General features: G+C 33.2%; 3 protein-coding genes across 3 annotated transcripts in view; all 3 read right to left on the reverse strand.

Annotated features, from left to right (window-relative positions):
* The window catches only part of LOC18594229 (receptor like protein 30), an 18,086-nt gene continuing 1,954 nt past the window's right edge, over positions 1-16,132 (reverse strand). Inside the window, exons 2-3 of the mRNA XM_018124587.1 lie at positions 448-2,086; positions 1-348 (exon numbers count right to left, since the gene is read on the reverse strand). Coding sequence (XP_017980076.1) covers positions 471-2,086 — 1,616 coding nt within the window. The 3' untranslated portion in view covers positions 1-348; positions 448-470. The remainder of the gene's footprint in view (positions 349-447; positions 2,087-16,132) is intronic.
* LOC18507170 lies at positions 13,223-14,802 on the reverse strand. The gene is made up of 3 exons (XM_018124598.1): positions 14,335-14,802; positions 13,663-13,797; positions 13,223-13,539 (listed from the first exon to the last, which is right to left on the reverse strand). The coding sequence occupies exons 2-3, from the start codon at positions 13,795-13,797 to the stop codon at positions 13,303-13,305; spliced, it is 372 nt and encodes a 123-aa protein (XP_017980087.1). The 5' UTR covers positions 14,335-14,802; the 3' UTR covers positions 13,223-13,302.
* Positions 14,798-16,132, reverse strand: part of LOC108662748 (receptor like protein 30-like) — a 14,152-nt gene continuing 12,817 nt past the window's right edge. The window contains exon 2 of the mRNA XM_018124286.1: positions 14,798-14,960. The gene's annotated coding sequence lies outside the window, so the exon portion shown is untranslated. The remainder of the gene's footprint in view (positions 14,961-16,132) is intronic.

Below are 16,132 nucleotides of genomic sequence, written 5' to 3' on the forward strand. Positions count from 1 at the left end.
TTGAGAAGCCATTAAGACTGTGAGTACATACACTTTATATATTAATCAAATACTCAAGTGCAATGTTTAGGATTTAAATTAAAGTCTAGCAAATTACAACATCTTCAATGCAAATTCTAAATTCAGAAAAAAAAGAAGAAGAAAAAACCCTTCTTCAAAACATGTGTTTTCCAAGCCCCAAAAGCTACAGATAAAAGCTGGTGCTCACAAATTTGAAAATGATCAAAGCTGAACAAGAAAAGCGAATTTTCCACTAAAAACACCCGAATTCTTCAAACCACTGCCATGGGAAATGATTGAGCCAGATGCTAGAGAAGCAGGGTCCATTGGATTCGGTTCGAAAGCCACCTTGACAAATACAAAAAAAAAAAGAAAAAGAAAAAATCAATTGTAGATTACAAAAGCAATGAGAACTTTGTTGTAATTCTACTTTGGCAAAAAACTCACCTATGCATGATCTGGATGTACTGCTAGTTTCTTCTTCCTCTGTTTCTGCGAATCCACTTTGTAACATTGTTTTGCCAATCTCTCTCAACCATTCTGATAAACCACCATGGTCTTCCTGTTGTGAATACAATGTATCCCATGCTCAATCCTAGCACCACTCCACATCCATAGCCCATCATTACAACTTTCCAAATAAAGGCTATTTCAGAACCTTCTTCTTCCTTAACCATTGGTACCGGTGGTTTTGGTTCAGGGTCGCCGCATTGCTTTGACAGTGGGAGGCCACACAATCCCAAGTTATCACTATAAGAATCATTCTCAAAAGTATCAAATTGCTTCCCATGGGGAATTGGTCCCACAAGATCATTTTGTGAAAGATTTAACACTTCAAGGAATGTCAGATTCGTCAATTGGGAAGGAATTCTACCACCAAGCTTGTTTGATGAGAGATCTAACGATTCAAGTGCTATCATATTTCCGATAGACGGTGAGATAGGACCAGTCAAGTTGTTGTGAGACAAATTGAGTCCTTGAAGCGAAATAAGTTCTCCGAGTTCTTCAGGAATTTGTCCACAGAATAGATTATTGGAAAAGTCCATAAATGTGTAAATGGCAAAGGTTTTCACCAACTCAATCTCCAATCTTTTCGTTGTTACATTCACTGAGAAATAGTCATAAAAAGATAAAGGTATACCTCTTCTATTCCATCTCATGAATACTGAAGGTCTCTCTTCAGGTATATCTTTCATTGCTCTCAAATTTTGGAAGAATTTTGTTGGCAAGGGACCGTTGAGCTCATTATGAGACAAATCAATTATTTGCAATGCAGAGAAGTTAGATGAAGCTATGGAATTGGGCATGGGACCATGCAATCTATTATTTCGTAAAAGAAGAACTTGCAGATTTGGAAGTGAAGCTAACCAATGGGGAAAGGTATCAGTGAACTTGTTGTCCCTTAAATTCAAAAGATTCAAGGAACTACAATTAGCCAAAGACCGCGACAATAATCCTTCCAATTTATTGTCATTGAGGAGAAGAATTTCCAAGTTATTATCTCTAAAAGAATCAGGCATTTTGCCATGAAAATTATTCATCTCCAAATTCATTACCATGAGAGAAGAGCTGAGATTTCCAAAACATTCTGGAATAGTTCCGCTCAAGTTATTTCTAGACAACTCAAGAATCAAAAGTGAACTCCAATTGCAAATCAAAAGAGGGATATTTCCGGTTAATTTATTATTTGAAACGTAGAATGCAATCAAAGATTGTGGTGGATTTGGACTTTGATTATTCAAGCAAGTTGATAGAATTGGACCTTGAAGCAAGTTGGATCGAAGGTCAAGAACGTCAAGATTTTTTCCTGGAAATTGCTCTAAAGTGGTCAAAAAGTTGTAAGAAAGGTTCAAAGAATTCAAATTGTCCCACCCTTCTGCTTCCCATTTGGAAATTCCACCATGAATCTTGTTATTGGAAAGATCTAAATCCACCAAATTTGATGTTCGAAAGAAACTTGGGAACGGTCTTATGTTACAAGAAGAGAATGACACAGAAGCAAGCTTAGGGAAGGAATAGTTAACATCATTTTCGCTTGCACTTAATGATAGTAAACCATTATTTGAAAGATCAAGAGAGAAAAGATTTTTGAGTTTTGAAAACATATTTGACTTGACGACACCACTCAAGTTGTTTGATGAAAGATAAAGACGTTCAAGGTTCACAAGATCAAAAAAAGAACTAGGTATTGGTCCATGAATGTCATTAGAACTCAAATCTATATATTGGACCGAATTAGGCTTCCGAATTTGGTCAATTTGACCGGTAAGTTTGTTATAGCTAAGATCTAAAGTTTGCAAAGATGGTAAAGTAAACAACCAAGATGGTACTCCACCACTTACAAGGTTACTAGATAACCAAAAAACTTCTAGCAATTGAAGCTCACTAACATGATTTGGTAGGGAACCTTCTAATCGATTAAATGACAAATCTAGATAGGTAAGTTGTGTGAGGTTGAACATGGATGCTGGAAGTTGACCACTACAATTACAGGAATCAAATGACAAAAAAGTCAATTTATTAAGATTTCCAAAAACATCTGGAATCTGTCCTCCAAAATCATTTTGAGAAAAATCTAGGAAGATGAGTTGAGTGAGATTTCCAAATGATGCAGGAATTGATCCTTTAAAACGGCAAGAGGAAAGGTCTAACAACTGAAGGGCATTACTCAAGTTTGACTTAGGGAGATAACCTGTGAGATTGTAATTGTTACTTAAATCTATATGCTGGAGGTATGGAAGGCGAAAAACTTCAATTGGAAATTCTCCATGCAGTTGACACTCTTTGACACTCAAACGTTCTAGAGATGAAGTCAAGTTCAGAAACGAAGGAATTGCAACATCAGACATATCTACAGAGTCAAGGATAAGATTTCTTAATTCAATGAAGTTTCGTGCAAGCATTTCAAAACCTTGATTATCAAATCTCAAGTTGTGATCACCACCACTCCAAGAAAGATCAAGTGAAACCAACTTTGATAGGAGACTGATTTCATATGGGATTAAGTCAGAGAATGAATTAAAAGAGAGATTAAGATGGGCCAAACTCACAAACTGATTAAATAACTTCGATGAGATCGAGCCATTGAAATCGTTGTAAGCAAGGTTGAGCCGTTGGAGTTCTTGAAGGTGGAAGAGATTGCTGTTTGCAGGAAGAGTGCCGTTAAGGCAGCTTTCACTGAGGTCGATGCCGATGACATGACCCGTCACCTTGTGGCAACTGACTCCATCCCATGAACAACAATCCGTGCTTTCGTTCCAAGAATTTATCTTGGGGTAAGAAGAAAACGTCTGACAATCACCCAAAGAAATGGTGTTTTTGAATTCGAGCAAGGCAGCTCTCTGCTCTGGGAGGCATAAATGAGCTGAAGGAAGAAAAGAGGAAGGGGAACTCAATGAACAATGGACCTGGAAATGGAAGAGCGCTAAAAGCAGGCAATGGTACAACATCCTAATTACCTTTCCCATATTTTGTCGAGGAAAAGGAAATTAGGAATCAAGGGTCGTGGAAAAGGGGCAAGTGAGGGAGGTGAACTTAAAAATGAGTTGTGGTTGAAGCTGAGGGACACGAGAATTGAAGTAGTACTGGAGAAGTGGGGACATGAAATTAAAGTTTTTGTGCCGTGTTCGAATGAAAAGCATGAAGGCCGCTGAATCCCATCCCCTTAGAGACGTTGGTAGGATTTGCATATTTTTCTTAAATTCTCAATTGATGTCTATTTTTATTTTAGACCCAAATATTTCATGATGAGAATCTAAGTGGAGTAGCGACACAAAACAGTTGGTCTTAGAATTGCAACTCATTACAACCAGTGTTATTGTTTTTGTCAGGTTGATTTTGGATATTCAAGTTTCATTCTATTCATGACATGCTAATGTCACTTGGATAATGTTCAAGCAAGAACATGAGTGCAAGGAATGTCATTATGCAAGATTTATCAATTAATTGAAGTGACTTTTTCTTTCTGTAAATATATAAAAAAAAATTATTGAGTCTTAAAAAAAAGAAGCAACTCTCTCCAATCTTTTTTTTTTATTCTTTTTTAGTTTGAAAAAAAAGAAACCATATCTTTAAACCTAACTTTTTAAATATGGAAATATATGCAATTTTTGGCAATATATACACTATTTTCTTATTTTGAAAATCTGTTAAAGTGGCCCTTCAGACAAACAGATGATAATTGAAGTAAACATTTAATTTTTATTCCTTTTTATTAGCAGAAAATTAAAGTAAACTTCATAGTTTAGTTATATAACTTTTTAAAAAATTAAAAATAAAAAATCAGATAATTTAATTGAAATTTTCCGTAAAAGGCCCCCATTTGTTGGAGTTTTTCAGTTTTACGCCTAAAATTAATCCAAAATTTTATGTTCAATTTTCATAGCATAAAAACGCAGCCTCAAAATCATTTTCTTTTGTAGTATTTAACTCACATGAGGTGATAAAATAAATTAAAAATTCATTGAATAATTCAAAATTGAATCTATCAAATTGGGTCAAGCCAGTGGGCCACCCGACCCATGGATAGGTCTAGTACAGTGTTTGTAGAAAGGAAAAACGTGAATGCTATCGACTGTTGTTGTTCCTATTTGAAGGCACATTCAAATTCAATCCCTTTCATACAGTTGTTTCTCAATAGATTGGACATAGTCTTCACTCAACAAAGCTAATTAATTGTTATACGAACCCTTAGTTCACGTTAATCCCTTTTCTTACATATGAAAATATAGATATATATGTAATTTTTGAATAATTAATTCAATAATAAGGATCAAATTTCTACTTCAACCCTTTCATCCTTGTTCTTTCCGTGCATAATAAAAAATTATTAAATAGACAGCATATTTTCTCATATTTTCATACGAGACAACATCCTAACTACCCTTCCCATATTTTCTCGAGAAAAAGAAGGTTACGTAACAAGGGTCGTCGAAAAGGGAGGTGAAGTTGAAAATGGGTTGTGGCTGAGGCCGCAGGACATATAAATAGAAGTACTGGAGAAGTGGAGACATCCTTTTTTCCAGTCAATCAACAAGTTTTTCCAAAATCATTTAAGTTGTTTCCCATCAATGCGTTTAAAGTCAAGTCTTCTTAGCTTAAAAATTTATTAATTGGGTTGAGAAATTTCAACAGCAATAGTGTTAGAGCCTGGAATCAAAAGTAAATTAATGGTATAAAAAAAAGAAGTGTTGGTGGCGTGTTAGAATGAAAAGCATGAATTGAAGGTGCATATATTCTTGAATTCTTATTGTATGTCTACCTTTATTTTATTGTTTACAGGAAAGTCTTATTGGGATAAGCTAATTAGACCCAAATGTCCCACAATTATCATCCAGAGAAATGGAGTTTCTGAATTCGAGCAAGGCAGCACTCTGTTCTGGGAGGCATAATAAATGAGTTGAATGAAGAAAAGAGGAAGGGAAACTCAATGAACAATGGACCTGGAAATGGAAGAGCGCTAAGCTGAGGGACATGAAAAGTGAACTAGTAGAGCATCTCTTTTCCAAGTAAACCACCAGGTCTTTCCAAAATCTTTTTAAGTTGTTTTCCATTAATGCATTTCTAGACAACTTAAAACATTGTTCACTATGCTGAGAATTTTCAACAGAAAAAGTGTTTGCCTAAAATCAGAATGGAAAGCGCTGGTGGCGTGTTAGAATGGAAAGCGTGAAGCCCGCTGACCCTATCCCATCCCATCTGAGGCGTCAGTAGGATTTGCATATTTTCTTGATTTCTCACTGTATGCCTCCTTCTATTTTGTTTTTTATAGGAAAACCTTACTGGGAAAAAGCTGATTAGAACCAAATTTCATTATCGGAATCTAAGTGGAGTAGAGACACAAAAACTATTCATCTTAGAATTTGCAATTCATTACAACCAGTTCTATTATTTTTATTTTTATTTTTATTTTTAGTGTTTAACTCACCCGACGTAATAATAAAACAAAAATTTATTGAATAAAGAAATTCTTTATGTAGATTACAGCGAATTCAGGCCACCATCAAAGCAACTTTAAGAAATTACAAATATATTCGGATCATTACCAGAAACATACCTTTTTAAAAAAAAAAAAAAACCAAATATTAAAGCAAGTTTATAAGCATGTTTTTATCATCCTTCAATTACTTTTTCATGTTAAAAGCACCTACTAAAAGTTAGAGTAATGTTATTTTTCCTTGTATTTTTGTTTTTACTAACATGATTAAAAAATTAAAATTTTATTAAATAATTTAAAAATAAGATTTTATAGACTGACAGAACATGGGGCGACACAACAGATCAGTAAAGGGTAGAACGGCACAGTGAATCACCAGAATGATCAGGTCAGCTAATTCTCACGTTGCGAATTATAGAAAAATCATTCTGTTTGAAGAACTTAAGTACTCTGCTGCAGTTCCATTTTTTGAACTATTATGGATGGCTGGAGTCTATTCCCAAGTAAAACTTTTGCACTGTGGATTCTGTGTTGCTGAAGGTTAGAGCCAGATGTCACGTAGGGATAGAAATATTGATACTGGTGGTTTTTTGGTAGTGCCAGACAGTTAGGTATTAAGAGTTGACAGAGCTTTTGTAAGGGGTGAACAGGGTGGTGCAGAGGAAACATAACTATGCAAAACCAGCTATACCTAGAGCTGAACTGTTGTTCCCTCAAATATCAATACATATTGAACTTAAAAAAAAAAATGCAAGCTTATCCATACAGTGTGACTGCATACACTTTAGACATTAATCAAATGCTCAAGTACAATGTTTAGGATTTAAATTTAAGTCTTGCAAATTAAAACATTTTCAATACAAATTCTAAATTCAGAAAAAAAAAAAGACCTTCAAAACATGCCTTTTCCAAGCCTCAAAACCTACAGATAAAAGCTACTGCTCACATATTTAAAAATGATCAAAGCTGAACAGGAAAAGCAAATTTTCCACTAAGAACACCAAGAATCATATTACCCATTCAGATACTCAGTGAACACCTGAATTCAGATACTCGACAAACTTTATCGACTTATTTGAGACAAAATTTAAGTTTAATGATTAAAACAGGAATTATGTGGAAGTTCAGTGACCATCCGTGCAACTTAGTCTATTTATTCTCTGAAATTTAACTGTTCCAATGTTGCTGCCGTCCAAAAATTGGATATTGGCAGCAGCCGACATATCCCTTGGTAGCCGTGCAACCAAAGCATGGCTGGCCTCCTTTTGGGCACCAACCTGGACTCAAAAAATGTAATGCATTTGTTTATGTAATATGAATATTCCCTCATATGGCCAGTTGGGTTACGTACGATACAAAATCGGGGATTCTTAGCTGCCAAAAAAAGGATAATAATCCAAACCCATAGCCAGCTTTTACTGTGTAACTCTTTTACTTTACAGTTTGGTTTCAATTTAGTTGATTGCCATAATCACAGAATCATTGAAATAGGATTCTTCAGTCGGGGAAAATGTGGGGTGTCCTAGCTCATAAGATCGAATCAAGTCCTTTCTTAATAAATATAGTTTATGTGTGTTTCAAACAATCATATCTGTTGGTTTTTTCCAACAAACATGACTTTTATTTTAATTTTATTTTTTAACAGACATGATTTTTTAAATATAATTTTTTTAATAGATATTTTATTTAAAACTGTTCCAATAGAAAGAAAATGAAGATGGTGACAGAAGATAAAAAGGGGGAATTCAAAAAGGAAATTAAACAAGATGGCAAAGTACCATGTTAGAAAGGAACGGCATGAAGCGTGTTGACTGTTGTATGCATACATGTTAAAATCGTACCATATAGACTTGTCTGCATAGACCCTTAACCTGAGCTAATTAAGGGTCTTTGTACAGCTTTTGGGAGTGAAGAGTGAAGACTACGCCCACTCTTTACTATCCTTGAATGACGCATGATTGAGGGTTCAATGGGCTCCCTTAAATCCTGAGTGTAAAAAGAAAAAATGTATTTAAGTATTTAATTTAATGATAGATATATAAACAGTAAACAGAGTAAAGAGAGAAATGAACAGAACCTAGTGGTGTAAATAAGAAATTACTGCATCAAACTAAAATGAAAGGCCAAGTATAACACTGTTTGTATAGGAGTAGAAAATGTCAACCTGAGCCCGACCCATCAGAAGCGACTTAGAATAAGGTTGATGCTAATACACCCAATACAAAAATAACTTCTTTTGAATGATCAACATATACTTTCTTTTATAAAGTGTAAAATATATAAATACAACATTTTCTTAATAAAAAAAAGTGCAATTATTTATTTTTTTGATAATGGATGTTGATGTAGAACATTCTTTTCAATTTAATTCATAATTACATTTTGATGGATTATTTGAAAATATAAAATAGATTGAGAAAACAAAAAGACTCGATATGGTTTGAATTCTACCTCAACAGTTATATTGAAATGATTGTGACTCGACTTTTAATTATATTTTGAAGAAAACAAGTTGTTGAATCAAAGAGAGATAAGTTAAGCCTCACACTTTGTTTGTTTTGATATTATTGTATAAGTAGATTTCTTTAAATGAAGTAAATATTTTTTTCATTATTTTTTGTATATGAAAATAAGGTCAAGTATATGATTTTTTTTTTATTTTGATTTATTTATTTGACAAATATTGATTCATGAATTAGGTATGAAAAGTTTTTCTGTTGTGTTATAAAATTTTTAAAGTTACAAATTAATCCTTAAAAAGTGAGATAATTGACATCAAAACTAATTGTATGACCCTATTAACGAATTATAATAATTTTTTTTGTTTTGAAAAGTAACGAGTTATAGTAGTTAGTGTCTGATCTCACTAATGAGTTACAACAGTTAGCATATCATTTCACCAATAGGTTATAATAATTGGCATAAGGCTCAATTAACTGATTATAATAGTTAACATACAACTCTACTAACAGGTGATAATAAATAGTAAGATCATGAAAATAATGATATGATCCTTATCAAAGGTTATAATAGTGATCATAATCAAAGATGCAAAAACTTTATGAGTTTTAAAAATTAAATTTATGATTTACTTGTTAGAATATTAAAATCATGATTTTTTTTAATCAATAATTTACAAACTTAAAAAATTATTCGTTTTAGATAATAGGATTCTTTAATTGTTTTAAAAACATGATTAATTGAAATATTTTAAATAATTCATATAATATATTGAAATCATGTTTGATGTGGTATATATATGTGGCTATACTTGCTGAGTTGTTCTTCATCATTCTGTCAGTGATTGCTGCACCAACACATGACCCATACTTATTAACATTCCATAACTGGTAAGGTAATCTCCCATAAGAGTTTCCTACAACCTTTGAATCTTTCTTTGGTTTCCAATCCCAAAAACGAGAATTTGGTTCTTAACACCACCTTTGAAACATACTTAGTGATGGAGCCAAGATTTCATGTTTGGAGGGGTAACGGCTCAGAAATGTCAACATTTTGTGAAACAGTCCTTTTCTTAAAAGAAGATTCAATTTTCTTATTACTCATGACAATTTATTTTCATAATTCAAAAATCTTTAAAATTATTCAAAAGAATCAATCTTAATAATTTACTTAAAATAATTAACTACTATAATCATAAATAATTTAATAATGACAATAATCGTATTCCTTGATAAACTTTAACAACAAACAAAAATTAAAAAATATAATAACAAAAATCTTAATGGGAAGTAATACCCTAAAAAATATTAAGTGCTATCAATAAACAATTCAATGGGAAGCAATTCCCTAAAATTAATCACAAAAATTAAATACAATATCAGTAAACAATTTAACGAAGAAGCAATCCCCAAATAAAAAACTTATTTGTTCACAAAAATCTAAATAAAAAAAATAATTTGTAAAAAAGCAATCAAGCAATGCTTAAATAAATAAGTAATAACTAACCTTACGTACTTAATTAAATCTTTGCTTTGTTGTTTTCAGTAAAAAATGGTTAAGATGGTAAATCCTAAATCAAAATTAATAAACAAAAACTATAAAATAAAAAAAAGTTTAAAGTTGAAAATATTAAAAATAAAATAACATTAAATAAACCAAATTTACCAATTATCATGACATGATATTTAAGTTATTGACTAGAGGTTTTATGCACAGAGAATGCTCAAGGAAAAAAGTGTTAGAAAAAAATGACTTTTTGTTTCTATTTGGTAAGAAAAAAGGAGAATAAGAGGTGATGGTTGTAAGGTTTCGGGAAGTGAAATTTGGGCATAATTCTATTGAAAAATAGGTTTTTTTTTTTAGTCCTAAGTCCTGCTGACTAATTGTTGTGGGGCATCTCACCAAATAAAAAATTATTATAAGGACAAAATTATAAAATTTCAAAAAAAATATGTTAGAAAAATTTTAAAATTTTTGTAGAGACAAAATTAAAAAATTTCAAAAAAATAAAAGTATAAAAATTTTATACTTGTTGGGGGCCCACTAGCCCCCCCTCCCTTCCGCCTTGAGCATACTCTACATTACCAGAATGGAGTCATCTAAGTTAGTCAAACATGTCCAAAATATACACAAATCTAATGCTTTGTTTCTGCATAAGATAACAAGGCAAGGTTCTTGCCATTTTCTAAAATAACTATGACACATTTAAGCAAAGACTCACCTGAGATGACAACACAGAACTTTCCTCTGAAGATATATCTTGTGTCACATCTTTCTTAACTTTACAATACATCCTGAATATACCATCTAAAATCCAATATTAAACAAATGAGTTCACATACAACCTAATAACTTTGGATTCAACTCATGTTAACATAACAAGACTTTATTCGACTCATCAGTTAAAAAAACACATACAACCTACAAGTTTATTGAAAAATCTACAAACATACCAATTATGTTCATTTCACTTCGCACTTTCTACAATTATATCATCCTTTGTAGTTAAAACTTTTAAGGCAAACGATTAATTTACGTGAAGTTGAAATATTAAATTGAGGGTACAAGTAAAAAACTAAACACATAATTAAATCCAGCATTCTATAAATTGAAATTTATCAAGCTACAATTTTTATTGTCGCTCCTCTCCTTGTTTTTGGAAACAAGTACACAAAAAAAAAGCAATAATTTTTGAAGAATTAAAAATAAAAATGTAACTTATTTAGATAAGGAAATGCATAATTATACTTTTATAAGAAGTAATTATCTTTATAATTAACATTATATTCCAGTCAATGTTCATAAAATCAATTACATAGTTTTGCTTTAAAGCAACCTTCGAAGCAAATAGCAAAAACAACCAAACCAAGCTCTAAAAAGATAAAAACTTAAAAGAAAAATTACCTATCGATGAATCAAACCACGGAGTAGAGTAAACCAAGATAAACCTTCGGGAGGTCCCAACTGCAATCAATTTAATCTCATCTTCGCCGGTGATGCAGTCGACATCCGTCAAGTAAAGCTGGCTCTGCTTCGACATTGGCAACTGAGATAACGGATTGGAATAGGAAAGGAAAGAATTTTGTATAGGAAAGGTAAGCAGGTGCCTTTGTGGGGCCCATGTGAAGAGTTGTGAAGAAAATTCAGAAAATTAATTACAAAATTAAAATTAAAGCATTGGAACATTTTTAATTAAAGTTTTGCAAATTAAAACATTTTCAATACAAATCCTAAGTTCATCAGAAGAAAAAAAAAAACTACTTCAAAACTTGTCTTTTCCACATAAAACTTCAGATAAATGCTGCCAAATATGAAAAGCAAATTATCCACTAAGAACACCCTGAATTGTTCAAACCACTGTCATGGAAAAGCCAGATACTAGAGAAGGAGGGTCCATTGGATTCGGTTCGAACACCACCCTAGCAAGTAGAAAAAAACAAAGGAAAAATCAATTGTAGATTACACAAGCAATGAGAAAAATTCCATTGAACTCGAAGATACTTTCCTGAAAATTGCTCCAAAGTGGTCAAAAAGTTGTAAGGAAGGTGCAACTCGAGCAAGCTTTCCCACCCTTCTGCTTCTCATTTGGAAATTCCACCACAAATCATGTTATTGGAAAGATCTAAAATTTCCAAATGATGTTCGAAAGAAATTTGGGAATTGTCTTATGCTACACGAAGAGAATGACACAGTAGCAAGCCGGGTAAAGGAATAGTTAACATCATTGCCGCTTGTGCTTAATGATAGTAAACAATTATTTGCAGAACATCAAAACATTAAAGTTCTTATTTAAACAAAACATTATTTAATTAATAATGTTCTTTCTTAAATAATTATTTAAACAATTATTTGTAAACAAAACATTAAAGTTCTTTCTTAAATAATTAATACTCTCTCTATCCACTTAAATATTTAATTGCACATCAGAACACGTTAAGATGAACCCTTTTGGTGTAAGCCCATAGTAGAACAGCAAAACTAAGCATGTGGCAAGGATGACAATAAAAATTATAAAAAGGCTTACTAAATACAATAATCAGAGAAACATGCAAGCAGAGGTTACATGCTTAACAATGAGACTGTTGCCACAAATCTTGTGATAGTACCAAAGGAAAAATGAGAACTAAAGATCAGTTAAATGATCTCAGCAACAGCAAACACTCCTGACCAATGTAAATCAGCTTCAATCACCTAAAAATTTGATTCTAAGAAAATATTTCTTTTAGAATAATTATAAGTATACATGAATTTTGAAACAAGCACATATTTTTAGAGATTCACACTACATAATTTAAGTACCATGGAGAAGATAACAGCAGAACTAACAGCAGAACCAAATGAGGAATAATATACAAGTTTAACAAACTTCACCTCGAGCAAATGACTGAGGCTTCTCTTCTGACTTCCTCTTTGGCGTTTGTTCAGTCCGCCATATCATTTTAGAAAAAGAAGCAATTGTGGAAAATGTTGCAGGCACAACTTTTGACAAAATAGCTCCCATCAAGGAACAGTTCCTATCTTCTGAAAGTCTTCAACATAATTAAACCAAAGTTTATCAATAAAGCAAAAAAGTGAAACTACAAATGAAAGAATCCCTTCTTGTAATGAAAGATAAATCATATGATCTTTCAAAATGCGAAGAAACTAACCTGAAAGCTGAGATCACTGCATCATCTCCAATGGTGACTACACAATAGTAACGTTGACTTGACTGCGCAACAATAAAAGCAGCTGAATTCAAATACCAGAATAACTTCAGAAAGCTTCCATAATTCATTGGCAAAATTAACAAAAGCATAAATAAAATGTACTATAAGGAGCAAAATATTGAACCAGTAAAACCATTTTTTCAAACGCTCATTTTGAAGATCAAATGGCCATTAATTAAGAATTGAAAAATAAATTATTCAACTACTAGCATGAGCTAGTAAAGATAAAGCAACATTAGAAATCACTTGGAGTTCCATGAAAAGGGGTGGCATTATGCCAGTGATTGCTGCATCAACACATGTCCCACACCTATTAACATTCCATAACTGGTAAGGTAATCTCCCATAAGAGTTTCGTATATCCTCTGAATCTTTCTTTGGATTCTGATCCCAAAAACAAGAATGTGTTTCTTGAAACCACCTTTGAAGCATACTCTACATTACCAGAAGGGAGTCATCTAAGTTAATAAATCGAATGCTTTGCATCTGCATCAGATAAACAGGCAAGGTTCTTGCCATGTTCCTGAATAATTATTACACATTTAAGCAGGGATTCACCTGAATATCAGATCCATCAAAATGAGCAATTACACCAGGTATGACAACACAGACCTCCTCTGAAGATATATCTTGTGTCAGATCTTTCTTGGTTCCACGGACTCTTAACTTTACGATGCGTCCTGGATATACCATCTAAAATCAAATATTAAACAAATGAGTTCACCATTCCAACAATGATATATCTCTAACTGATCTCAACCGAATAGCTTTAGATCTAATTGATGTTAACACAAGACTTCATCCCACTCATCAGTTAAAAAACACATATAACCTATAAGTTTACATGAAAATCTACAAAACACACCATTTATGTTCATGTCACTTTTCTACAAATGAATCAAGTTAAAATGTTAAATTGAACGTAAAATTAAAAAACTAAACACATAAATAAATCCAGCATTCAATAAATTGAGTGTAAATTATTTTTATTGTGCTTCTACTGCTTGCTTCTTGAAGCAAAACGCAAAAAAGCAATCATTTTTGAAGAATTAAAAATGAAAATGTAATTATTTAGATATCTGAAACGCATAAATATACTTTTATATGAAGTAATTAACATTATGTTCATTTAATCAATTACATAATTGTGCTTTAAAGCAACCTTTCAAGCAAATAGCAATAACAACCAAACCAAGCTCAAAAAAGACAGAAACGAAAAACAATAATTACCTGTCTATGAATCAAATCTGCTCGCAAAGTGTACACCAAGATGAACCCTCAGGAGGTCCCAACTGCAATCACTTTAATCTCATAGAAAACCAGCCACTCTATGGCCGTGATGTGCTCGGCCTCGATAGGTGATAGATCGGGTCGCATATTGACACGAAGCTCATCCGGGTCGGACCATCCGAGGGTGAGAATAAGAGATCGGTTAGCGATGGCGAGAGAATGGGCGTCCACAGCACATAAAAGAGTGGTGCTGGCGTCATGCTAGCCATCCTTCCTTGCCAACGCCGAACTCAGACAAGTCTTCGCCGGCGATGCACCGAGATCCGCCTAGGGCAACTGAGATTACAGATTGGAATTTGGACAGGAAAGAATTTTGTATAGGACAGTAAAGCAGAAGACTTACTGTGGAGTCCACGTGTAGAGTTGTGAAGATAATTAAGAAAATTAAATAAAAAAATTAAAATTAAAAGTAAAGCATTTTTAACTAAAGTCTTTTAAATTACAACATTTTTCGATACAAACTTCAAACAAAAGTAGCTGCTCACAAATTTAAAAATGATAAAATGCTGCTCCTCACGAAGAACACCCAGAAGCTGCTGTTGCATTAGATTCAGTTCGAAAGCCACCTTGACAAGTAGAAAAATGAAAAGGAAAAATCTGGATGTAGTGCTAGTTTCTTCTTCTGCTGCTGCGTCTGCGAATCCAATTTGTAACATTGTTTTGCCAATCTCTCTCAACCATTCTGACAAACCACCATGGTCTTCCTGTTGTGAATACAATGTATCCCATGCTCAATCCTAACACCACTCCACATCCATAGCCCATCATTACAACTTTCCAAATAAAGGCTATTTCAGAACCTTCATCTTCGTTAAGCATTGCTACCGGTGGTTTTGGTTCCTCATCATTGCCGCATTGCTTTGATAGTGGGAAGCCACACAATCCCAAGTTACCACTATAAGAATCATTCTCAAAAGTATCAAATTGCTTCCCATTGGGAATTGGTCCCACAAGATCATTTTGTGAAAGATTTAACACTTCAAGGAATGTCAGATTCGTCAATTGGGAAGGAATTCTGCCACCAAGCTTGTTTGACGAGAGATCTAACGATTCAAGTGCTACCATATTTCCGAAAGATGGTGGGATAGGACCAGTCAAGTTGTTGTTAGACAAGTTGAGCGTTTGGAGAGAAATAAGTTCTCCGAGTTCCTCAGGAATTTGTCCACAAAATAAATTGTTCGAAAAGTCTATGGATGTAAAAATAGTTAGGGTTTCCACCAACTCCATCTCCAATTTTTTTGTTGTTACATTCACAGAAGCTTTCTCAATATCAACCATAGAAGATGCGCAGTCGCGATTATATGGCTGTCCAGGAGTACACGACAGTCTCTTTTGAGGTACATGATCTTTCATTGCTCTCAAATTTTGGAAGAATTTTGTTGGTAAGGGGCCGGTGAGCTCATTATGAGAGAGATCAATTATTTGCAATGCCGAGAAGTTAGATGAAGCTATGGAATTGGGCATGGGACCATACAATCTATTCTTTCGCAAAATAAGAACTTGTAGGTCAGGAAGTGAAGCTAACCAATGGGGAAAGGTATCATCGAACTTGTTGTTCCTTAAATTCAAAATTTTCAAGGAACTACAGTTAGCCAAAGATCGCGGCAGTAATCCCTTCAATTGGTTGTCATTAAGGAAAAGATTTGTCAACGAATTACTTGTAAAAGAATCAGGGACTTTGCCATAAAAGTTATTCATCTCCAAGTTCATGAACTGGAGAAAAAAGCTGAAATTTCCT

Source organism: Theobroma cacao, chromosome 7 (genome assembly GCF_000208745.1).
Source record: "Theobroma cacao cultivar B97-61/B2 chromosome 7, Criollo_cocoa_genome_V2, whole genome shotgun sequence".
NCBI classification, from domain to species: domain Eukaryota; kingdom Viridiplantae; phylum Streptophyta; class Magnoliopsida; order Malvales; family Malvaceae; genus Theobroma; species Theobroma cacao.

What these genes read in the sequence shown, in the direction of transcription:
- LOC18507170 (XM_018124598.1), bottom strand. Translation starts at nt 13,797, where the DNA reads ATGGTATATCCAGGACGCATCGTAAAGTTAAGAGTCCGTGGAACCAAG. An exon ending in TTGATGGATCTGATATTCAG is followed by an intron (nt 13,540 to 13,662) that starts GTGAATCCCTGC and finishes CTGGTAATGTAG; the next exon opens with AGTATGCTTCAAAGGTGGTT.